This window comes from Athene cunicularia (assembly GCF_003259725.1).
Source record: "Athene cunicularia isolate RWA chromosome 1 unlocalized genomic scaffold, athCun1 chr1_part2, whole genome shotgun sequence".
NCBI classification, from domain to species: domain Eukaryota; kingdom Metazoa; phylum Chordata; class Aves; order Strigiformes; family Strigidae; genus Athene; species Athene cunicularia.
Window position 1 is genome coordinate 21,053,783 of NW_020799092.1, and position 26,580 is coordinate 21,080,362.

Genomic DNA, 26,580 nt, shown 5'->3' on the forward strand with positions numbered 1-26,580 from the left:
TGTAAGAAATTTTGTGGTGTGGGAGAAAACAAGTTCCACTTTAGGGGCATTACTGTTCATTTGTGTGCAGTAGCACCCATGATGGGCACTGTTCTAATGCACAAGGAGACAGAACTGTTGTCCCCAAAACCTTCAGGTGAAACCAGTGCTGCAATTTCAAATCACAGAAAAAGTAATAAGTATTATGAAGTATTTCAAAAGAGTGCTGCAGTTACTCGATAAAATCTGCTTTGGAGTATATTGCTTTGCCGTCTCCACAACTAGAAGTCACCCCTCACCATTACAAGAAGGAACAATTTTACTGTCGTCTAGAGCTCTTAATTCGCTTTTTTGTATTAATTCCCTTACTCTGAACACCCCTTTCAGCTCTCTCAATAAATGGATTGATTTGGACATAAGCCAGAAAAGTACTGAGTCATCACTCAACTCCCACTAAAAATACAAGGAGCTCAGCATAATCAGTCAATGGAAGGACTTACTCTTACAAGTCTTCTAGTTGTAAGTTACTATAAAAGAAGCCTCTTTCAATTCCAATTTTGTGCCAATTGCTGTTATTACAACAGCCTGACTACTTGCTTTCCAAATGCACACTTCCCCTTTTACTTGTTACACCCTTTGTTTACAGTAAAAATTAACAGTCAGGTCCCTCTACACTTCATGTTTAAGAGCTTTTTTTTAAAAACCACACTATGAGCAGGCTCAAACACCAACCAACCAAACCTCCTCTTTTATAAGAACCCATTTCTCCTCCTCTTCTTCCATTCTCTGCTCACACAGAGCCAAGGTACTAGAAGCATCACAACATAATATATCCTTCCAGAAGTGTGAAACTTTACATTTGCACAACACACGCAAGTGGAAAGTTGTTCTCTTGGGTGGTCATGTTCAGCTGTTCAGTAATGGGGTAACTAAGGAATCAGAACTGAGGACAAGAATCATAAACAAACAAAACCAGAGTCTGAGCAGCTGAAGCAGTGAAACTATGCTGGTTTGCCTCTCATCCAAAGGAAATAAACCCATCACTTGCTAGGATAGCTTCTCTCCGTAAGGAGAACACAGTTAATAAAAATGTAAAACTTACTTCCACTCAGCAGTCAAAAAATAAATGTAGACCTGTGCATTTTGTTTGGTTTTCAACAATAAAAAGAGCACTAAGGAAAACATGCTGAGCTCTCCTAATTCAGCACAAGTACTGCGACAAGTAAAGAATTATTCTGTTCCTCAGGCTAGGCTATTTCAAATGTCACATATAGGTATGAGGGCCATGAGAAGCCAGTGCGGAACACATCTTACACCTACCTCACTGCTGGGCTATGTGCAGGCCCGTTGCTGTGGTTTTCACAAAATGACTTGCCAAATCACTTTGCTTTTTATATCTGGTCGCTGAAAGCCAAGATATCAGAAAATTCTGCAGGGAATGACTGAATGAAAAATCCCTTTTTTTCAAGGCTAATTTTTACATAAACTAGCATCATAAAAAGTACCTATGCGCTAGGACACTACCATAAACAGCAGATGTGTTTATAGCAAGTGTTCCCCAATATCACAAATAGTGAGATCTCCACAGTAGATGCAAGAGAGCCATTTTGCAAGCAGGTGGTTTGAAGAACAATCTGGTCTTCTCAGGACTTTTCTAATCAGAGGATATTCCTCTCAAAGAAGCAACACTAATCTGAAACTAAAAGCCTTTTTCTCCTTGCTTAAGAAAGCTGGCCCACCTGAGCTGCTTAAAAATCTCTGTACCATTTTCATTAGTGGCAGAGTAGCTGCACTGACCATAGCAGTCACCAGTTACATGAGATGCTCCATCCCAGCACCATTTCACCCCATGTGCGCATGCAGCGTTTGGTGGAAAATGAATTAAAACACTAAGGTGGGACTATCTGTACTCCACAAAGCATCTGAAGTGTAAGCTGTGGAACAAAGTATTGTTCCCCCTTTTGTGTCCATAGACACGCAACAGTATTCCACACTTGCCCCAAGCCATGCAGAACTGGATACCAGGAACCTAGACCCAAAGGCCAAGCAAGGAGAATGAGTCCAGCTTGTCCCACAGTAGGCAAAAAGGGTTCTGATGATCACACACGAGTTATGCTTGGAAAATTTCTTCCATTGTGCCAATCAGCCACTTGCTTGAACATCAGCTTTCACAACCTGCTAATCTCAGCTCTGCTCTACCCAGTTTCCCTATCTTCTTTGGTCTAGAGGCTCATGAAGCCCATCTCTTCTACATTTCTTCTCCCTTCCTGTTGAGAATTAGCTCAGCAGAATTGATTCCACTCCTGTTTCATCAGCAAAAGTTCTACCTGTCACCCCAATTGTTCACTCCACTTGCATACTTTTATCCCTTTACCTGCCTCATTTTGAGTGTAAAAGCTCCCAAAACAGACCCTGCCTATAAGTGCATTTACACACCACCTTGCGCCACAAGGTCCAGGTTGCTACTAATCTCGAGACATTGTTCTGACACTTACATTAGGTTTTTTTCCCCATCTATGTTATTTGGTCAAATAAGGATATCAGCTCTTTCTACAAACCTCAACACAACAATAAGAGGACAACAATAACTGTGGTAAAAGCAAAGCAGTAGCACTGTGTAAGATCCACATAATCAGCACAAGGTACAGCAGGGAAAATACCTAACTATGATACCACGTTTGGGACATGAATTGAAGAGCAGTCTGCCCGCTTGGACACGATGTGGAATTTAAGAAGGCAGTGCATAATTATCCGAGCTGGTCTTGGCTAGGATGCCAGGATTAGCACTCCAGCACTTCTGAAAAGTGGCCAGGAGGACCAGGAAGGCTGTTTTGCCTCTCATCCAAAGGAAATAAACCCATCATCTGCTAGATGGCCCCCAAACACTATGTGAGCCATAATTTTTACATAGATTTACGAAAAGTACCTTTACTGATCCACTTGAGTGACTTACAGCATCAGTGCATCCCTTAGCAGTGCACTGGACCAGTATCAACACAGAAAACTAAGTGCCTTTCCCTGGTTCACCAAGAACACACTCTTTGCTATCTCAGTTTTTCCATAGATTTCTCAGCCAGTTACACAGAGACATTAAGGGAAACTGTGACCTAATTCTGACACTGTGGTTTCATAGTGTAAAGATAACCTAATTCTTCACCAGTCCCAAAACCCCTCTTCCTGATAAATGACCTTCTCTCTAGAGTATTTAATATTACTTTTGGCAGTAAGAGGACTGAATAGAATATGAAAACTGGAAATGAAAAGGCCTTTCTTTTCCTTGAGATCAGTTAGGATGATGTGCACACAGAAAAAGAGTATAAAATATATTAATGTGCAGCTCTGCATCCTAAGATATGGGTAATTGAATCTCTTTCTTCAGTAAGTACTGAGATCAGGGGTCATGAAGGAAAGTTGTTTTCCCCCCATGGTACAACACTGCTTAATTGCTTAGATGCATAGAAGTTTTGTTTAATTTTCTTCAGCAACAACAGGTATTGGCCTTAAATAGGGGCAAGAGAGGTCTTGGTACAACAGTTCCAGTTAGAGTTAGCAAGTGAGTATAGCAAAGTCATTTGGCAAATAAGAATATTACAGGTTCCTACCATATTATTAATCGGATCAAACAGGGTTTACACAACTAATTAAAAAAATCTTGGCCACCAAGAAACAATTTCAACAGAAAAACAAAAAAACAGACAAATCAACCAGGATACAGATCAGCTTAGCATGACTTACCCTTATGCATGGCTTGAAAAAGTGGAGGAGGTTAAGACAGAGAATGGTCATGGACTTCCCAGGAAACAGGCAAACTGTATGTGCTCATTAACTACAGGTAGTAAAGTGGAGAAGAGCTCCTATGCAGCATGACACTGGGCATGAAGCATCAGCATTCTCAGAGGAATGACATTACTTCAGTAAGGAAGTGCAACAGATTAAGGTAAAATTTACCTGCCACCACGCCTGTATTACTACGAATGCAAGTAAAAAAGGGCTAACTTCTCCTAGAGCAACATCTTGTAACTATTACACCACTATACACAGAATCTTCACACACACATATACAACCATATAGGTATTCACAGCCATCTTGAAAATAATTTGATTTTTTCATAAAAACATAATGCTAATAAATACTTTATTATGTGATAGCTATCTACCTTTTCTGGATTGCTTTCTAGACAGAATGCTTGCTCAGTGTTCACTCTTCTGCCTCCTTCATCCCTTTAGAAGGCCACATGTGCATGACAGCCTCATGTTAGATTATCTTCAAATTTCATTGCAGAAAACTCAGTGCACTTTTTTTAAGAAGTACTATTCATGATTTCCCAAGACTTCTTTCCAATGACATAAATGGCATACACTCCCATGGGTGTAAAAACAGCAAGCTAAGTCTTCTGTCCTAGCCTAAGAAACTCAAAGGAAATTATTTTTGAAATGGCAGACTTTGGTCAGCTTGGGCAACCCCCAGATGGAAATTTCCTTTCATAAGGACAACTCAGCTGCTAAAAGCAATAGGATGAAACCTCCAATATCCTCCTCATAACACCTATTACTGTTGTACCAGTGAGCAGCAGCATCACTGAAAGGTACACGCTATATTCTTTCTCTCTCCTTTGCAAGTACTCTCCTTTAACAGACAGTCAGTTTACATGTGGTAAGATGTACATAAAAACTCTGTTCTCATGAGCCATCCTCCAAGAATACAACAGCTCTGGCTCACTTTTTCTGATGAGTATGTGCTTCATTTCATGACAAACAGCAGCCAGGAAAGCCAAAAATACAGTAAATTCCTACATTGGGGTTGTGTGGAGGGTCTGGATTACAGATCCCCAGGAGACAATCAGAGAGACCATTCACCAAGGTTGGGAATCCTAGATTTGGGGTTGACAGACCCTAGGGATCAGCATGAGAAATTCATCCTTCTTCTGGAAGGATTCACAGAGTGTGGTTCGTATTCCCTTCACTTTTCAATTACTTTTCTCATTTCAAGAGCTCTCACCACATTTACAGTCAGCTGCTCTACAATTACTTTTGGAACACAACAATCACAAACTAGACAGACGTTAGGAGGACTCTGGCTTCACTGCTTCCCCCCTCCTGAAATTTCTTTCCTCCTCTCCAGTTGGAAGAGCCAGAGAGACAACACAGAGATAAATCACCTTTTTTTCAAGATTCATTTTCCTTCTGCAGAGTCTACAGACCATTCTGTATTCAGTGTCACTTCAGAATGGAGACATTGTGGACTACTGGAAGTGTCTGCCAAATTACTGACTTCAGAAATCTTTAACACCCTAGAAAGATCATGATCATCTAGAAGTCCTAAGGGAAGGAAGGCAGTATTTCAGTCAAGACCTTTAATCAAACCTCTAGACACGGGTTCAATTCTCAGCTCTCATAAATAACTCTCTAACTTTATATTCCAGCTCACCATGTGTACATATACACAGAGAAGTATTTCCCATTTCAGATCACAAACTCTCAGCTGCTGGGAGCACCTTTTACTGTCTTTATATTCAGAATCTCATCAAGCAGAACCTCAGTTGCTGAGTGGTATCCTGAGATGGTACTTTCTGCACATGACAACATAGACAGAGCCCCACTGTGCTCCACTCCAGGTTACCTGCAGTGTCCCAAAAGGAGCAGAAGACTCACATAGACAGATAGAATAATAGAAGTTAAAGTTTCCTCCCAGGACAAATTTCTTGGCTGGCAGGTACATACTATGTACCAGGGCTTGAGATAGTTTTAGGCTTCTATTTGCAGCTCACCTATCAATTTTTCACTTACTTCAAACCCCATGAGCCTAGCAAAAACCTGACTGCAACAACCCGTCTCAGATCATTCTGAAAGCGAGTATTTGTGACCCATAAGCAAGTCAGTAAAGAGCACCTATTTTCTACTGCCAGGTCTGACTCCCAGACAGAAAATTATAATTATCAAGACAAGATTATTTTATGTGGCTGTGATGAGACACAAGCCCTCTTACAGGGAGCTCTATTTTTCCTTTCAAACAAATAGATTTTCTGTCCTAAGCATCAAAACTTTAAACCACTCACATTCCCCAGTGTTTTGCATTGAGCATCACTCTCTTCCAAAGGGCAATGTCAAAAAGCAGTAGGGATGCCCAGTGTTGTATTGCATTATCAATTTTTTGCATCAGTCATGTTTGGTTTGCAGTTATCAAACACAGTTTTGTGTGGGTTTTTTTCTGCTGACTCTGAACCCTGAAATATCAGCCTTGGGTTTTAGAGACAAGCTGAGCTATTTTCTTCTGTTACACTTTCACTAATAGCAATGCTTTCGCAGGCAACTTCTGTTATTCGAGAAGTTGGTGCAGTTTTACTGTGCAGGGTCTCATTGACTCACCAAAGCCACTATTTCTGTGATACATGCACATCTGCTCCTGGGCTGGATAAGCACTAAAAGGGCAAGAAGTGGAAAGCTCTCCAAGTTACCTCAGTCACCAAAGTCAATAGACACGACTACATGTATTACAGGTGGCCAACGTACAGCATTTGAGCCATGTATGGCTTGAATGCTTTGGGTGCAGACGACATTCATGGGTTAGCCCTATCTGACTATATATCCAGGTCAGGCCCATGCAGCAACAAAGCAATGGGACCTATAAGAAGTTGTTATTACCTCACACTCACAAATTACTTATAGAAACCCCCTTCTCCAGAGCTCTCCTAAGTATGAGGTATGTATCCTGTGGCATTCCACTGCTGAGAGTTTAATTCAAGTCTCATAGGGTTGGAAGAGCTGGAGACCTCTAAGATAGAAATGGCTGCACTAAGGAACACTTTTATACAGCCCTCAGACCACAAGCAACATAGCTAATAAAATCTGCTTGCTACTCCAGAGGTCATTAAAACTACAGCAAAAAAGGGGACAAAAAGCAAAGAGATAATCTTTAGCAGACAGGGGACCTGACTAGAAGGGAAGTACTTAGGGTTACTCTCAGGTCTGCCATGTCTTCCTGCATGACCCTGGTTATGACAGTCAAACCCTCTGTGTCTCAGGTGTCTACCTTAACAAAAAGCTTTGAAATATGAAGAAGAAAGGTGTCTTAAAACTCCTTGTCCCTATCTTCATCCTGGATTTTTGTTAAGTTTTCCTTTCTGAAGGGTTAGCACAGGAAAAGTATTAGGCTTCTCCTGACTCTTAACTGTATTTATTTATTTATTTCACTTACTGTCATGTGTCACGTTGAGAGTATAAGTCTGAAGTGTGGCTGAGTGAGGCCCTCCCACTGAGTCATGCAGTTCAGAAAGGACACCCTTGCTTTCTAAACTCTTTCTCAGAGACAACTTCAGCTATGGTGGATCCACTCTTAGTCCCAGACTTGGTCAACAGCTTATGTTCAAAGGCTTATATGTGTAGCCACTTCTCAGAATTTGCCTGTCAGAGCCCTCTCTAGCATCTTCACTGAGACAGGTTTGCAAAGTTAAAAAGATAGGTGATTTGTTAAGGTGACAGATATAATAGATTCGGAATTGCCATTGGTAAGTACACCTACCGCATTAGTGCCAAATATCATATTATATTAAAAATTCACCTGGGCATTGTCCACAGAATAGCAGAGGCACAATTTCTTACCAAAGTGGGGTTGATATTCTGAAGGAGATGGATAAGACTTATCAGTCCAATCCATATGAATAGATCTCCCTCCGTATGTGTGGAACTAACTGATCACTTTTTGCATTATTGGCAAAGTGTGACTTAAGTCAAATTGTTTTCCTATTGGTCCAACTCATTACATGAAGGTGGTCCAATATTAACATATGAGGTCTTCTCCCAGGGGTGTGTTTTTCAGTATGGTGATTAGGCTTAGGTTACCTTCAGTCAGCCTTGCATACGGGTGTTGTTGCATAGTGCAGCTTGGTTGTGAGAATGAATGTTGCTGCTTTACCTCAGCAACGTCAGGCTGTGAAACCTTTATTTCACACCAGATATCAGTCTGCTGCCTAGACGGTGGTTAGGGAAGAGTAGTCAAGCTGACCCAAAAGATAACAAACTCCACTTTTATCAGGTTGCATCAGAGCCATTGCCTGACAAAAGGCATCTCAGCAATTTTCCACATCATGAAAGGCAGCAGTAGAAAGCCACTTGCACATAATCACAAAGCAAACCCGGAATCTTTCAGGTCCTTGTGCTCGTCTCACTTCTGATCCCCAGGTTTTGCTTAGAGAATGAAAAAACTACAAGGTCTTTCATCTACAGGACACATAAGCACAATATGACACCCTCATGCTTCCCTCTGCCAGTATATCCCAAACCTATTTGGAAGGCATCATCACCAGGCTTCTTTTTGGGAGCAAAACTATTAAAGGAAACCTCTGTAAAGAGACTGCCTCATGGCTACAGTTCAGAGGTAGCTATGGCAGTGTCCTGTGCTGTTGGCTTACACTCACTGTGGAAAGTCCCCGTGAAGTCATGAATAAATGGAGCTCTTCATGCTTTTGCCATGGGATCACATGGGCGTATCAGTCCAGAATCAGCAGGAATCTCTTTTACAAAACCACACTATTCTGAAGATAGAAGAATCGATTCATTTAAGCAGGTCTTCCAATTCATTACCTTTGAATAAGTACTGTTAAATAAAAGCTCATGCCATTTGTCAGCTGAAATGTATTTCCTACCCCTATTGCTATATTTGAATGACTAGGCTCTGAAAACAACTTTTAAAAGTCTCTTCCTAATTAGTCTCATGACTCCAGAGATAACTTGGAATCATGTGACTGAACAGCAACTAAACCAAGGTGAGAGTCTTTGCTTAATGCCAAGTACATTTTAAATTAAGGCTCCCACTAAATGACAGACAATGCTACTCACAGAAGAAAATAAAAACATCACCAAAAAAACAGTCAAAAAACCCCAGAACAAGTCCACGTGCCCTGGGAGTCTGCAAATGGAAACATCCTTGTCATTAATCACTCAGACACAGTGATGCTAAACTGAATGTTCAAGCTAAGATCCATCTCACTTTGTTTCAGCCATATACAAAGTAACAATTTAGAAGCTCCTGTAATCATGTTTACCTGTCTGATCTGAAACACGGACATTAGAACAAGTTTAACCACAGTCTCTCTGTCAAGTATGAAGTGAGCTTTTGGGGAATCTCTCAGATACAGCACCCATAGCATAGATCTGCATAGCAGACACCTATTAACACAGAGAGATAATCAAGGCCAGATGATTCCTGTCCATGGAAAGACAATGGAGTTTTCAAGACACAAAGAACTCTGTCACACACTGTTGAGAGCAAGTTTAACAAATCCTCAGCTGCTAGGGTCTGGCCAGTCACTGAACAGGGTACCAGGCCTTCAAGAGTTGAAAACTGGCCATCAACCCATTCTTCCTTGAGAGAGTTGACTTCAGCAGCAGCAGCAAAGCCCAGTCAGTGATGAAACCCTTCAAAAATCCTACTTTTGATCATGTATGTTCAGGTTCAGGAGTTACCCTGAAGTTGTTGGTTTGGCCTTTTTTTAGTTCCCTATTTTGCTGGGTTTTTTGCAATTGATGGCTCAGGCATAATTTTCTAAAAATGGATCTGAGATAAGACTAGAGTACAAGGCTTGATTTTTTAAGCACTTGAACAAGTGTTATAAAATAACAACTTTACCCAAACCAATATATTCTGTTAAAAGGCGTATTTTAATGGGCTCAACTACTGTCAAGTACTCAAAAACATTTAAGTTAGGCATATTCATGACTGAAAGCACTCGGTCTTTCTCCAATGCTCACTGTTTAACCCTGGAGAACCAAAAATATTTGCATCCTCTTCTTGCTCCCGCTTTCTGGAGTGCTAGGCAAAAGGCTGCCTCTGCTCAGTCTCAAAAAGCAGTTCTGATGATAAGGCACTGCTCAATCTCGAACTCGATAATGTGTTGTCATGCTCTCTATCTGTGTTTATTAACCATTTTTTGATTGAAATAATGGGACACCTAATTTAGGCAAAACAAACACCATAAATACTATCTAATCCTTCAGAGAAAAAATATTTCAGGGTCCATCCAGCACAGTGATGACACTGTCATGTCTCTGTGGCAAACTCTGTGCCCCAAGGTTTTTCCTTTCAAGCATATGTTCCTGATTCCACACACTGCCTTCTTTTCCAGCATTGCTGTGCTCATTCCAACCCTAAAACAGATCTTTAGTCTATACAGTCTATATAATCCTAAACAGACATAATTCAATAAGCCTGTTTTTCCTCTTCATGCTATTGGGTTTGAATGTTTTCTTTGCTAAACCTGCCCACAACACATAACACAGATAACCTTGAGCTGACTACCCAGAAAATACATTGCATCAATGACCAGACATAAATCTGCACAGATACTGCAGCAAAAAGAGCCACTGCTGAAATGAATGTCACATCAGGATGCAGTCTTGGAAGAACAGACAGAAGTAGGAGACACTACAGGGCAGAAACAATGAAGGAAGAAGCTTCCATCTCTCCCCCGAGCCGCAACGAAGCAAAAAATTATGCCAGAGACTGTAAAGCAGTATTGTAATTACAGCTTCTAGAACCTTTTACCAGTAAGCTGGAGACAGAAAGATGGTTCTTTAGAAAGTGTTTAGCTTCTTTCAACAGAAAACAGAAAAAAAAAATCTACTGATGATCCACTCAAAAATCTGAAGTCACGTCAGAGAACTGTGTGCATGCAGGCACAGTGCTATCAGATTTTTAAAAGCAGTGCCTCACACAAGTGCAAATGAACCCTCTCAGCTTTCTGCGACGGAGGCTGGGAAAGAAAGCAAATAAGCCAGCAGCTGTTATTCCCCAGAAACCTGATCATAACCTCATCAGGATCTTTGCTTCCCCCACTCAGTTACTCAAATTTTGAATCACAAAAGGGCAGTTACGACATTAGTACCAGCAAGACTGGATATGGAGAACAGAGAGGTAGGTGTATAGTTAAACTTGGGGCAGCCACAAATTGTGTGCTGTGGATTCTGATGAAAGAAAGGAGGAGGAAGAGACTAGGGGTAAAAATTAAAGAAGCTTTTATCCTCCCCATTTTCTCTCATGTTTCTTTTTGATGCACACAGTAAAGCTTTAAAAGACAGAACTACTTCTATGTATATGTTCCCACAAGGAAGAGACGATATAGAATTACAATAGTGTTGTTTTCCTCCTTTTATATTAATTTTATGGACATTTTTCTTGAATATGTTTGTTGGAGGACTCTGTAGATCCAGGATCAGGGTCTCCTGATTGCGGTTGTAAGAGTTCTTTAATAATAAGGAACAGAAACCATCCAGATCCAAACAAGAAATTCTTTCTCCTTTCTGTTGCTCTGGCTTCACTCCCCTATCTTCCTGCTGTGCCATGATGCTATCTGTCTTTCACACTCCTGAGAGTCTCCCAAGAGCAAGAACTGGCACAGCCAATACCTATGGAAGAGTTATACACAGAACCACAAAACAAGGTGGGACATCACCAAAAAATACCAGCATCAGGGAATCAAGGATACAGGAAATAAGGACAGCCTCAAGGAAAAACAGATCTTTTCCCACCTTTTGTGATAAAAAATAGGTAACGTTGCAAAGAAAGAATAGTTTCATGAGAAATATATTCCAGGGTGGAAAGCATAGAGATGAAAAAAAAAATTCAGTGGTTAAGAACCAGAAAAATTAGAAGATAGTAACAATTTAAATACCAGTGAAATTTCTGATCCTGTGTCTAATTGTATGGTGCAGAAGAAAATTCATCCTTAACTTTCTAATTTGGATTTATGGGAGAAGTATATAATTCAGTGGATCTTCAGCATGTTACATACAGCAAGTATTCAAGCTTTCCAAAAGCATGCACGGCTCCAATCAGGCTATTCCATTTGGAATAGGTTGGGGGGCACTCATTAAAACACTTGTTTGTTATTCACACTACAGGAATGTGAATTCTATTGGCAAAGTGAATCAATCAGACAGCAAAGAGCTATTCTCTGGAGTCTACATTAATCAGCCCAACAAGCTGTCACTAAGGATTGGGTCAGGGTCATAACACAGCATCCAACCAGTGGGAAAAAAAATCCCCGAATCTGCTGAAAGAGGGAACAGTTCACCCATTTAAAGTTGTCCCCAGAGGCTTGTGTCAACCATTTATTACTGCTCACACACAGCTGCAGAAGTTTTTAAGTGAGAAACCTGCATTCTTGGACGTTCCAGAACTGTGTGTTGTGGAAACATGCTTGATCCCACCTATTTTTGTAAGGACAAGTAAGATGAAGTATCCTGAAAGAAATACCGTTGGGCTCTAAGACAGCCCTCTGAAGAAAACACGTTCAGGAACTTTTAAAAGGACTAAAAGTAGGACACATGTCAGAACAGATACACTGTTTGGAAACACACAGAGTTGTCATGCAGTCTGCACTTCAATAAAAGATTTTTAAAAATACCACCTCTATTTCTACAGACTATTTTTCATACAGACACATTATTTTCAAGGTTTAGTGGTTCCCCAAACTCCCTCAATGTAAGTCTAAAATATAAAGTATCATTTTAAAAAATGCTATGCGTGAGAGTACAAAAAAAATAATTAGCTTTTTATTTACAAAAACAACAGAACAAAACCCTACAACCATTAACCAACCCCACCCCCAGCCATGGTAAAAATCATAAACTCCTAAAATCTCATGATTCTGAGATATACAGGCTGTTAATGAGACTAAACAGAGAAAACAAGCACTCGCTGGACTGCAGAAGCCCTCATCAAACCAGAAATAAAAGTACTGTGGAAGAAAAAAGCAGTCAGCAGTTCCGATAAATACTGTGAAGCAGTGTAACACATATAGCAATGCATAAAATCAATACACTGTATTAGAGAACACAATCATACACTGCGGCTGCTTGGATGGGGGAGTGAAAAGATCAATGTTTTTGTTCTTGTCAGCACTTGTGCCAACTGTACATTCAAGTTGGATGGAGTTTAAAAGTAAGTATGACTTATAGTGACACAGCTGCAGGGTGGACTACAAAAACTGCTGAATGGCTCAAAGCAGAAGAGTTTTAGCTGAAGTGTACTTCACAAGAGGCTACAAGGGAAGGCAACCAGATCCACTCTTGGAGGAAAAAACAGTAAAAGGATGAAAGTGTTTAATTGCAGCAATGTAGTATGAGTGGAAATTCTCAAAATATTTCTGTCCTCACAATAAAGCTGCTTCATCTCACTGAACACTATATGGAGTGCTGTGCACGCTGCTGCTCTATACTCGATGTTAAAAGCTACACCCCAGTACACCAGGACAGAATAAATAGTAGTATAAGCAGTTAAATCCAGCCTCAGGCTGCATCAGCAAGATTATATCCAGCAGATCAAGGAAGGTGATTATTCCACTCTATGCAGTAGACCACAGTTGGACTACTGTGTGCAGGTTTGGTTGTTCCAGCTCAAGAAATGGAAGACCATCCAGCAGACTGCCACCAAGACAAATGATGGACACACGTTGTTTCAGGGAGAATTTTGGTGTGGCTATAAGAAAAACTGAGAACAAATTGAATGAATTGAAAGCAATTCAATATTGTAATAGGTTACCAAGAGAAATGGTGGAAGCTCTCTTGCTATAAATACTCAAGGCTGAGCTTGACAGGGCCCTAGGTAACATAATCTAAGGCCTTGCTTTCAACAGAAGGTTGGACCAGACGTTCTCTAGAGGTTCTTACCAACGTAGAATTTTTCTATGATTCTATGATCTAAACATATGCTATGATAAGCACTGCTAAATGCTAATTTTGAGTAACCTCATTTAAAATAAGAATTCCTCTGATTTTTCCTCCCATTTCAGTAAAACAAAATAAAAATAAAATACAGTAATTAAAAAAATAATGACAAGCAGAAAGGAAGACAGTTCCCCATTTTTCAGAATATCTGTCAGCATCTATTGAAATTATCAAAAAGGAAGCGCCCTTTCACAGAATACATAATTAAACAAGTGAACTTACTGCTAAAGAATTTAGGAAGGCCATAGGATAAATGACTCAAAGGAGTTCTATGAATTTGTTCAATTCCTTTAGTGTCTATTAAGCATTCTTTACCCTCTACTTTCAAAGACAGGATATACAAACTTTTGGTCTGATCTAATATACTCAGTTTTACATTTGAGCCTCACGAATGACAGATAAATTAAACAACTAGAAGTCAAACAAAGTAGTCTTAACTGTCTTAACTTGTAACCACACAGCAGTTTATTTGGATCATCAATTTAAATGCTTACAACAGAATAATAGAAACCTTACCCCTAACATCTAATAAATCATAAATCACAAGAATGATTTTTTCCAATTAAGTTGTAAATGGAAGAACAGGCTAAGAAACAAAACAAGGAGAAAATCCAACAATAGTGCCAGTTTCCATTTCCACCTAAAGGCAGAAAGAGAGAGTTAAAATTCCCAAGAAAATGGGATTCCAACCTGCCAAAGTAACAGATAGCTCTATCACACCAAGGTCATACATCATAGCTACCTCCACAGGTCATTTCTAAGAGCATATTAAACAACACCTAAAAAAAAGCCTAAATAAACACAAAAATAACAAACCAGGATCAAAGATAACACTAGTTATCTGCATTTTAAAGTATGTCCTGTAAGACCCAAAACCAATGTTGCACTGAAAGCCATAAACCCAACATCTACCCAGATGCTGACAATGGAAAAAAGATCCCACCAGAGATTTCTTTTTACATTCCACATGCTGGAAAAGCCATTAGAGCAAACATGGCTCTGACAGGAGAAAAAAACATATGGCTTGAGGAGCTATGGAAAGTAGGAGGAATTGTGACTGCCACACGTGCAACAGGAAACTTTTTCATCTTCTTATCTCTACCTTCTCTAAGTGTTAAATACAATGTCGTTTTATTTCTTTATCATTTATGGAATCATTTTATTAGCTGGTTTGGAGTCCAAATAAAAATATTGCAATGGACACCACGAAGAGGGACATCCTGTAGCAAAGTCTTCACCTTGACCATCACCTATCGGATCTCAAGAAGAGTTCAGTTTTCTTAGTGACATTTGGCAGGTGATGGAGAGGTGGAAGATTTCTATGACACTTCTGAAAGTCAGTGATACGCTAGACTTCTGGAGTGCACAGCCAAATAAAAGGATGGTCTACAGGTCCTAAATCTGAAAGGAGTTGTGCCTGTGGGCCATGCTACACAAGTGTGTGGAGTTCAGAGGTGGCTTGCCTGTATCAAGTCTCTCATAAGGCATGGTGTGCAACAGATGGCCTGTTGCTTAAGATACCTCCCAAGGACTTTAGAGATTCAGATTCAATTTCAGTTTAACTTTGTACACGTCTCTTAGTAGGACACATCTACACCATGGATATAGACAGATTAAAGCTGTCTCTGCCCAAACTAATCTGGAAATGAAAGTGCAGGGAAGACCATGCAAAGATACCCAGGCTTGAGAGAGGTCATCAGCAGCATTTCTGAGCTCACGGGCAATGCCATCCAGAACTCAACACAAGTCTGCCTGTGCTGAACTTGCGCTGCATGAGGACTTGCTAGTTCTGGTCTCCAATAGCTCTCGGCCCTCTACCCTGTGCTCCACTGCAGACGTTCTCTTTGTTTCAGCAGCTCACCTTTCCATCTGTATCAGGAGGATAAAAACACAGCCCATACTTACAAGGTGTCAAGAGGATAAATATATTAAGCGGTCCTAAGACACTCTGGGATTATGGCAACAGATGTAATTCCTTAAAGCAGTGCAAATGGAGAAGACAGGTCAATCAAAACTCTAAGGATGAGAACATAAAGTTTATTTTTTAATAATTTAACTGTGTCTCTGTATCCAAGGGACACTGCAGAAGAAAAGGCACTCTTTGGGACACAGCAATAGCTAAATGAAGCAGAAAAGGGGTGGGAAGGGCACACAAGTACAGGACAATAAGATTCTTAACCACCAATTTAGTTTAAAACTACTATGAAATGAGACAAAACGAGATGTTTATATTTCAGAATTACAGTCCATTGAGAGACAGCTCTCTTACCTGCTTAAGATCATAACTGGTTGGAAACTCTCCAAGACAACAGAGAGGAAGAAATGAGTCTTGTGAAGAACCCACGCTACTCAGCAGTGACACAGCTACTAATAAAATGTAAGTACTTAGCAGTATCATTCAAAGAAAAGTGTGCTTAATACATCAATCAAGAAGCTTAAAAGAACAAACCTCTGATTCAGAAGTAGACCTTCTAGGAACTTTCAGTTCTCTAAGAAAGCAAATTAAGCAAGAAAATTTGATTGAATAGCACAGTGCCAATTCTTTTCCCTCTGTTTCATTTTTGCATCATTTCAGATTCAGTGGTTTTACTCTGCAGTATATAGAGGTGATTGTATATGACAGAATTACTCCAAGTTAACTGCTTCCACTGTTAACCACTACACACGTTATTTGCAGAGTAAACTGCTAGGTTTAAGTTCATATGCTTTGCATCACATGTACAGCATGGTAGAAACGTGCACGCGAGCAACTAATGCATTTCTGCTAATGACCAGTAATTCTTTAAGCTGATGAACCCCTACAGCTTATAGTCATCTGTTCATAATCTTATCTTCATCAGTAGATCACGATTGTCTTGCTTCACTCTTCTTCACCATAAAAAAAATTAAAACCCATTAAAACTCACTTATTTTAGTAAAAATAAATACTTGTCAGTCACAACTCCTTACAGTGTTAGAAATTAATAATTCTGCAACACATGATTAGCATGTCAATTTCTGCTTGTTTTAATTCCTTGCAGCAACTCTCAAGACGTGTCATACACTTTCAAGAATCAACAGTAACGCGATCATTTCCTACTGCAGACCTACAATTTGTACCTACAGCAGCAGAGACTGTACCAGAATGCACATAAAACAGAAATATGGGGAAAGTCACAAAGAAATAAAAAAGATACAAATTTAATCTCTGATAGCTCATGACTTGCCAGTGTTATATGGAAAGAAAGGCATACAGGCATTAGTCTAATGTATTTTCAAAACTACATATCCCTGGTGCCTTGATTAGAAACAGGACAAGGAGTTTTCATTGAGGAGAGTCAGAAGACAGGCAAAAAGACAGGAGTACCAAATGCAGCTTGCAGTGAGGACCAAGCAGATTCAACAAGAATCCACAGGTACAGAATTCCTCCCCCACTAAAACAGAAGTAATATTTGCAAACAGTATTAAATCTCTGTTGACTCTGAAACGTTAATTTGCATTTAATACATTTAACAACAAAAACATAGCAAACACATGGAAGCAAAAAAAAGAAGAAGAGAAATGGCAAGCTGGTCATTCTGTGCTTCAGCTTGCATCCCCTTCCAAGAGATGCAGGGGATAGCCAGCAGCTGTGTTCCCAGACAGCACAGAGGCTCTGGGTGAGAGACAAGAGAGCCAGCATGTTAATTGTGACACTAAACACTGAAAGATGGGTTCAGATGGGTTAGTCAGATTGTAGGAACTTGGCTATGCCTTGATTAAGAACGATGACAAACAATCCCAGTCAAATTTCCAAACACTTGGAAGTTCATTTATCTCTGCTGAATGTATTCAGCAACTTAAGTTACTCCTAAGCAGCAAGGGGCTGAGCTGAATAGAGATGTGAGTTGATTTAGAGCTGATTTCTTTCAGAAAGTTGTGAAATTGCTTTGAGTTCAGTGCCTGCAGTAATTTCTGTAAAGTGATATTAATATGATTAAGTTTTATGTGACAAGTCCCCAAGAAGTTCAGCAAACATTCCCTGTTAAAAACACACCATCAGCCATATTAGGTTCCTCTACTTTGTTTGGAAGGTGTGGTTTATTTATTTCTGCAAGATATTTAAAACAAAGCCCCAGATATCCAGCAGAATTACTCCCTTGATTCACAGTTGCCATGAGTTGCTGAAAGGTTGAGTAACTTTACAAATTAAATGGGATGAACACAGAGGATCTACTAAGTGCAGTATACCATACTACCTGTGGCAACTTGGCTGCCCATTAGGAACATCCTAACTTTATGTATGGCAAACCCCCAACTAACTGAACTTTACTTTCCACCAACTGGACTGCATCCTCCCATCTTTTCTACTCAGGTCTTGCTCTATGTCAGCAGTATTTACATAAGCAAATGAGATGCCTCTTCTAACAGCCAGATAATGGAGTTACAAGCTCATCCTCTACTCCATGAGGAAGATTATACTCCTTTGGATCAGCCTCTTGCAGACTGACTTACCTGGAAGGTAGCAGGAACAGACAAAAAGAGAGCATGCCAATCAAGCCCAAATCAAGCAGCTGAAATGTTCTGCATGGGTCTAGGTGTCCAGAGGTAAGTAAGAAACATTACAGTTATTAAGCTTATTCAAAGTTAACAATAATTGTACCCCATGATTATAACCATCTCTTTATAAAAGTTGCTATCATCATTGCTTTTAAAAGTTAGCAGAATTGAGACACAGAAGGCTGAAGAAATTTGCTTAAGGTCATGAAGCTGGAGGATACGAGGAATAGAACCTGAGTCATATATTTAAAGAAAGATTTAACACTGGGAGCACAGGGGGACAGGGAAGGCTGGAGGGGAGTAATTTGTTTTCCAATTTGAAATTTTTATTCCGCTTCTCACTTTCAATGACTATAAATCTTCTCATATAAAAATGATTAAACTATGTCCAGCAGGCTACATTATAGCAGATGTATACAATAAATCTGTTTTTTGAGTCATGAATCAACTCATCTTTTATCCAAAAGAAAAGACACAAATGGCACTCACACCTACCTACAGCTAGAGTAAAATCACTTCCACAATGAAGGAAAACAAAAATTATTTAAACAAGCCAAACCCCACACCAAAAAAATAAAACCACCTGAAAGAAATGGTGTTAGCAAAGAGCAGTTAGTGGAAGGAACACTGTGAAAAATGCCATATCGGATGTCTTTCCTAGCAAATTGAAACAGCTTAGACCCTAAAACCAGTTATGGGGCCCTTGCCACCTGGATTAAGCAGTCTAACTCAGCTCTGAAGCAAACCTCGCTACTTTAAATTAAAACTATTCTCAGGCCTCAAATAACTTTTGAACATTTTCCTGTCATGTTGTCATACAGGTTTTTAAATTTACTCTATTTACATCATATTCATTAGGACACCACACCATTTGAACTAAATATTACTTTTCCCTCTCCTCCCAGCCATAACGTTGACATGCTGAAATGTTTATCTGTTTTCCCCCATCAAGGTGCATGTTTGCAGAGGCATGCCAGCAGCACTCTACCATTTGGAGGGTAAAATAAAACTAAAAGATGGAATCTTTACACAGCATATCAAATCCGTACTAAAAACTGAATTTTTCCTGCTAATTGACTGGAAACATTAACTTTTTCTAGATTTCACCATTTTACTTTGTTTTGGTTTGGGTTTTTTTTTCTGTCTTGCAGGGGTTTGTTTGGTTTTGAGTAATCTTACTTTCACAGGACAGTACCGCAACTGTCACCGCAGTGATGACTTACGTCATTAAGAGTCAAAATACGACAGAAGTAAATATTGCTATTATGTCAAGAGACAAGTATCCCAGGGTCACACACTGTCTCTCCCTGTCATTATTCCCTGTGTCAGAAAATGGGGAATATCAGATAATGCAGCCAGGGGAAGGACAACAAAAATGAGAGAATTTGAATGTTTTCCCTGTTCTAAGTTGTCTGTAGTTACTAATTTCGTTTTCATTTCAGAATCAAATTCTCCACCCCTCTTAAACCTCAGAGATTAACTTTCAGTTATGTAGAGGGAAAAAGTCTCTTCATCAGATTTAACTGTCTGATCAACAGGTTCAGTTAAGCATTAAAGCTTTGTACTTCAAGCTAAACAGTGCACTACAGTATATGTTCTCGTTTGGTATAAATAAGTATGGATTACCTTATATAAACAAGTCTAAAATTCTTAGCTTCTTTACAGTACCAATAGCTCTGACAGCAGCCAGACCCAGAGAACAGACCTGCTCCCTTTCTTTTAGTCTGACCTGAGACTTTAGTAAAAGTGACCTGCATGGCTGCTGTCTTTGTGCTCACTGATAAACACACAACATTTTTTTTAATCTACAGGAAAAAATATTAATTACTCCCACTATAAAATTAAATTAGATAAATACATAATGTAGAAAAATACTCTTCAGGAGCAATAGTATTTATCCATCATTTTAACAACAGAGTATCAGTGAAAAATTCGCTGTGTTTGACTTTTTGCTGCTAATTCTGGACCAGCAAGTTTGCAGCCCATCTTCTACTCTTCTAGACTTACATTTCAGTGAAAGGAAAATGCTTGCAACCTATAATAAAATTTACTTTGAAACTGAGCATTAAATATTTGAATTTGTAAATCTGACTCCATTTAATTTAGATAAAAGTGTAACTTCTGTTTATAATTATACCATTAATATATGAGTATTATTCCTATCATATTTTTTGTAGTGGTTTAAATGTAAAAAATTTTTAAAATAAACCACATTAAGGATCTTCTTGGTTATACTTAGCTTTTCCTTAGCTCTTCCTTTAACACAGAATCAGAGATGTAATAATCTTGCCTTCTATTCCTCCTAATAAAATGAATTTTATATTAAAATTAAGTAATGCTAAAATCTAACAAGGTGTGTTTTATGTGGACTCATTAACCTTAGTTACATATAGAACAACCCAAAATTTAACCATGACCACTGTCTACTTACGAAGTTCTCTAGTGAAATTTCGATAAATTATTCCTGTCATTTCAAAATTTCCCTTTTAGGACTCTACGAAATTCTCATCTCATTAGTGAAATTTCTTTTTAAAATGTATGTTTTATAGAATTTTCATTTTATAGCCAGTAAGATTTTTCTGATACATTTTGCAAAAATAATTATTGTAATCATTTTCTCTAATAAAACAATGAAATAAAATCTACCCTAGAAAGACATATACCCTAACATTTACGTTTGGTGATTACCTTTCTTGAGAATTAAGCTGCTATCTGTAGAAGCAAAAATCAATATTTTCTTTCTTCTACAGAGCTATATCGGCTACTTTAAAATCTCCCTATGTTTGCACATAAATATTCTCGAAGAGAAACTAAATCAACTAACATTTGTAGTTACCTAGCTCCTTTGCAAAACATATTATGCACTTAGAATGAATTCAGTTTAAATCATCATCCTAGCCACACAATTAAATTCTATAAGCTTCCTTAACCCTCAGCTCAGACTATCCTAATCTCTAAAAGAAAGCAATGCCAGATGGCCAAGAACAACTGTTAAGAATCAGCAGGCCACGGAGAAATACCTGAATCCCTTAGTGATACGCCGGAGAAACACCTTCTGTTTCAACTCACTGCTGCGCCCCACTTAGATCAGTTTGCTTTGCAGAACTCATGTGCGATCCTTCCACATTAACTAATATACATGATACTAATTTTCAAAAACTATACTTTATTGTCATTAATCTAATTCACAAGCACTGAATTCTTGCTGGGCAGAAACAATGCACCACCGCTCTGTCATAGTTATCACAGCGACCGTATGTTTACTGCATAACAACAGAGAGAATCCACTAACCGCTGTACTTCTCCATCACCTTCAAACCTATACGTGTGTATATATATAAAATATATAAAATATGTTCCATATAAAAATAATGTGTATAATATATAGTATACATATAAAATTGGTCTTCAAATATATATGAGCTGGCTGCCCAACTGAGGGAGTAGTACAGCTCCCTGCCCCATGAGGGACAGATTAGGTCCCAGTCTTCTTCTCTGTGTCAAGAAGCAAATAAGGGGAAAAGATTCCTCTTTTCCTACAGCTGAACATCCTTCTCTGGGCCAACACCAAGAATCATTCAAGACAACTGTGCCCAGCAGTCTGGGGTGCCAAAGGATACCACCAGTCCTCATTTTCAGAGGAAGCATCTCAGAAACAACATTTTGCTATGGCAGAAGAACACCTTCCATGAGACGGGCTTTCTGCTACTGCAGGCTCAGAACAATGTGGCTTTGTGGCAAGCAAGCTGGTCAGCTGGATTGCCTATTGCAGCTGTACAGCTGCTAGGCTGGCACCTGTTTAAAGACTCCCTAAACCACAGTTTTTCCACCTCTGTTTCCAGTTGCCTAAATTGGTTCCTGTATAAAAAAACAAAACAAAACACCTCTTGCCTTTGTTAGAAGATAACAATGTGGAAATGACCTCCTCGCCTCTGAAGACCAGGAGTCTCATTCTGCTTTGAATTACAGGTTCAGGAAATTTTATGCTTAAAAAAGAGTCTTCTCTTTTTGAAAACAAGTCACCTGGCATTACAACAGATGATTGTCACTGGTCAGGAGTAGGCCACAACTTCACGTTTTTGGATTTGGGTTTCTTAGCAGAAATTCAGAATGAAGCAATGAGAACGGGCAAACTTCAAGAGCAGTGTGGCCAGTAGGGCAAGGGAGGGGATTCTCCCCCTCTACTCTGCTCTGGTGAGACCCCCTGTGCTGTGTTGTGTCCAGCTCTGGGCTCCCAACATCAGAAGGACATGGACCTGCTCGAGTGGGTCCAGAGGAGGCCACAAACATGACTGGGGAGCTGGAGCACCTCCCTTATGAAGACAGGCTGAGAGAGTTGGGGTTGTTCAGCCTGGGGAAAGAAGGCTCTGGGGAGACCTTATAGCGGCCTTCCAGTACTTAAAGGGGCTACAGGAAGGATGGGGAGGGAATCTTGATCAGGGAGTGTAGGGATAGGACAAGGGGTAACGGTTTTAAATTGAAAAAGGCTATCCTCTTTCACTTTAGATAGATTAGATATAAGGAAGAAATTCTTCCCTGTGAGGGTGGTGAGGCCCTGGCACAGGTTGCCCAGAGCAGCTGTGGCTGCCCCCTCCCTGGCAGTGTCCAAGGCCAGGTTGGACGGGGCTTTGGGCAACCTGGGCTAGTGGAAGGTGTCCCTGCCCATGGCAGGGGGGTGGGACTAGATGAATTTTAAGGTCCCTTCCAACCCAAACCACTCTATGATTCTGATTCATTCTAGCATGCATTTCCATGAGTTAGAAGAGATGATAATGTTATTCATTTGAATGGCTCAAGACAATAAAATAGCCTGCTTAAAAAAATAACTAACTAGCAAGGCTGCAGTCCTCTGGAATGATGCATAAGAACATCAAGACTGGCATGCAAAATTGAGTACGAGCCAGATGAAGTGAAGAAAGGGGGACTTCTGAACAACTTAAACCAGGCTGGTGGATCAAATTTCTGTTGTAATCTATTTTGAAAAGTACCTGATATCTTGCATTTAGCATTTTTCTATAATCTCTGAGATTCACCATTCCTGAGTATCATTTTCATTCTGTACAGCCTGGTTCATACAAAAAGCCCTTTTAGAATATTAGACAGTGATGTGGTGACAAATTTTAGTAACAGAAAGAAAAGTAGTATAAGCCTCACAACAAAGGACATGGTGGGGAGGGTGTAAAGGGGATTAAGAGTTAAGAGTAAGAGTTGAAGCAGCACAGAGCACTAGAGGACTGTTCCAGATGGTAGGCTAGTTTTAACCTCAGAAGCAATGTGTGTATATAAGTCCAGTGAGAGCTGAGCAGACAGAAATGGGCATGAAGATGAGGTCTGAAATATTTTTGTGAGTTCAAGGAATGGAAAAATGGACTCTGATGCAGAGTCAAGAAGATTGCTGCTGGGGAAGGAGATAAAAGTAAAGAAAGATATTGCAACTAAGGAGGTGAGGGGTAAGAGATACCTGATCACAGGGGACATGAGTAATAATATCAGAAAAAAGCTGTTCCAAAGGTAATCACAACATATAGCATATGAAAAAAATACTTCCAGGCTGTCAAAGTAATGCAGCATTGGGTCAAATAGCCAGCTTGATATTAATCTAGTGTGTTCAAAGTGATTTATTCCAGAAATAGTTAAGGCAACTTTCTGGTAGGGTTTGTGTACAGAAAAAAAAAATCACAGTGAACTTTGATCAGATGTTCTTCAATGACCAGTTCTACCCTTCTATTTAAGACACAAGTTCAGTAATTGTATCAATTCAGTCTATTACTGATAAAAGCTCATTGTTGCATGAGTGGTCCAACACCGTACCAAATCTCCCATTAACTCTTGCTCTTAAAGGTTATTTTAGGAAGTAGGTCAAGACAGAGAAGCTGCTAGTAAGCCTCCTGATTTGAACAATGATACCTCTATACCAGAGGTAGCTATCTGAACTAGATTGTTAATGCCCCTTTTTTCCAAAATAAATCCAGGGATGGTGCTTTCACTTATTTATGAAGCATACTATGTATTTCAGGATCAGAGCTATGAATGATTTTGTTCTTGTGTCCAAGCTTTGCAACCACCAGGAAAGCAGTGACCTTTGATTTCAAACCAAGCAAACCATTTCATATTGGGCTATATTCATGCACATTCAACACTTCAGTTACCCTGTGATTTCCTCAAACAATGCTGTTCACTCAAGGATGCCTTGCTGCCAGATGACTTAACTTTTCCTCTCTCCTTTGTACATGAAAATACTTTGCTCAAAGTAACCATTATGCTTTTAACTTGCTTGCTGAGGCATCGTTACAACTCCTCATGCCTCTTGGCTGATGGAGAAAAATCAATTTTGATCCCTCAGAAGCAAGTGCAAGTCTCCAACTTCACACACCAAGTGCAGCTGAAACCGAATCCAGATTAATTCACCATTCCAGTCATTTCACATTTGTGCTGATACCTTAAGAGGTTAGAACATATGTGATTTACTGTTTTTAATTGGAGAAGTGCGACAGACATGAAAAAGCAGTTTGTCAAATGAAGTTTACAAAAAAACAAATGAGATTTATGGTGACAATGAGAACGTACTTCAAATTTAAACCTGCAACTTAATGGAACATGAAGTATTACAACAGAATGCAAAAATCCTGCCACTGCAGGATTTTAATGCTACAATAATTCTGCTCTTCCTTAAAGGGCAACAATCCTGCCTTTTCTTAGATAACACAGTTTAAAACAGATATTAAAACATCAAGTTTGAGGAACTACTGCCAAACCCACAGTAAGCAGGTAGTAATAAAGATACAGAAAGCATGTACATTTTCCCAACAGACACAAGTTTAACACTGAAAATATTCCAAGCAGGTATGAGAGAGAGAGGGAGGGGAGGGGGGAACTTACTGTACTGCTTCAAAGATGCACTATACATATAATGTAGCACTACAGGATACACTAACAAATGAAGGCAACTGAAAAGGCAGTACTCACCCAAAATATTAAATTGAAAAGGAACATCATGTATTTCAAACAACACAGGCAGCCTCTTGCCATGTTGCACTTCTTAAATTCTAAAAGGAAAACAAAGGATAGATCCAGGTAAAAGACCACGTATTTGCTGCCTTTGGGTGCACTGTATTTGTCACTTTTTACGCCAGTCCCAGTCCCAACGCCGGTCCCGGTTCCGACCCCAGTGTGGCTCTGTGTGCGTGATCCCGTTGTACCATAGAAAGCTCCAGCAGTAAAACCTCGACCAAATTGCCTCCCTGAGGTAGAAGGTTTAGCAAAATCTGAGTCTTTGCTATCCAAAGATGGACTCCGGTGAATTGAAGAATCCTCACTACTTGACTTCTCCATGATCTCTCTTTTCACAGTTGTCAGATTTAATGTATAGCATCTCTCAGCATTAAATGCAGTGCCTTGAAAATGTCACAGTGCGATAAGAGCTGTCTGTGTTTTGCTTCTCTTTTTCTTCGTACATAAATCAGATAATCACTGCAGAATTTATTCACTGCAGAATTTATTCACTGCATTGTTGCTGGCTTTATTTTTCATAGCAATGTAGGCTGTACTCTGTCTATCTGTAGCATGGATTTATACATTAATATCCCATGCAAGAGCATACTCATCATTTATCCTGATGAATCACTTATGCAGAACTTCGATTTTTATTCAAAAGAGCCATAAGATCTTTCTCTCTACCCCTAGTCTATAGCCCTCTAATCTATAGGCAGCAGATGGTCCTTGCATCCATTTCCAAAAAGCTTCTGCAGTACACCTGGGTGACTCTCCTCGAGCCGGAGCACTTTGCTTGCTCTCAGCTTCCCTCTCTGTGTCTTTCTGACTCTCTCTCACATGCTGTCTTTTTTCTTTCCACCCATTTGCAGTATCTCATTCAGTAACCAGCTATCAGAGCACACTCTGTGTTTCACTGCTGTTGCCGTGAAATCATCAGCAACTGCAACCACTGGGCATTTCCCACAGAAATCCCTGACCTAACTATCAGTAATAAATCCACCCTCCTGCTCGCTCCTCCCCTCTGCTTCCCATTGAGCCAGTTAGCAGAAGCCTTCTCCCACAGAGCACGCCTCCATGACATAATATCTTTAATAGGATTAGAATCTCTTGACTATACAAGTGCACAACAGAAAATCTCTTTAAATGTCAAGTACTGTTTAGCTGTTTATGAGCTAGAACCGTGAGACAGTGATACTCCTTTAATGCAATAAAATACTGGAAAAGTACGGATTAGATAGACAGGTGTTAACCTCTCCCTGATCATTAAATTAACAGCGACTTACATTTTTGTTCTGGCTTAACCAAATGCCACGGGACAGGGAATAGACACTGGAATAGACTATCACCCAGCATACACTGAATAGGCA

The 26,580-nt window shown here is 39.6% G+C and overlaps 1 protein-coding gene across 1 annotated transcript in view; it reads right to left on the reverse strand.

Annotated features, from left to right (window-relative positions):
• The window catches only part of TSPAN9 (tetraspanin 9), a 105,779-nt gene extending 79,610 nt beyond the window's left edge, over positions 1–26,169 (reverse strand). Inside the window, exons 1-2 of the mRNA XM_026867873.1 lie at positions 25,420–26,169; positions 25,187–25,266 (exon numbers count right to left, since the gene is read on the reverse strand). Coding sequence (XP_026723674.1) covers positions 25,187–25,266; positions 25,420–25,552 — 213 coding nt within the window. The 5' untranslated portion in view covers positions 25,553–26,169. The remainder of the gene's footprint in view (positions 1–25,186; positions 25,267–25,419) is intronic.
• Between the last annotated feature and the right edge of the window lie 411 nt (positions 26,170–26,580).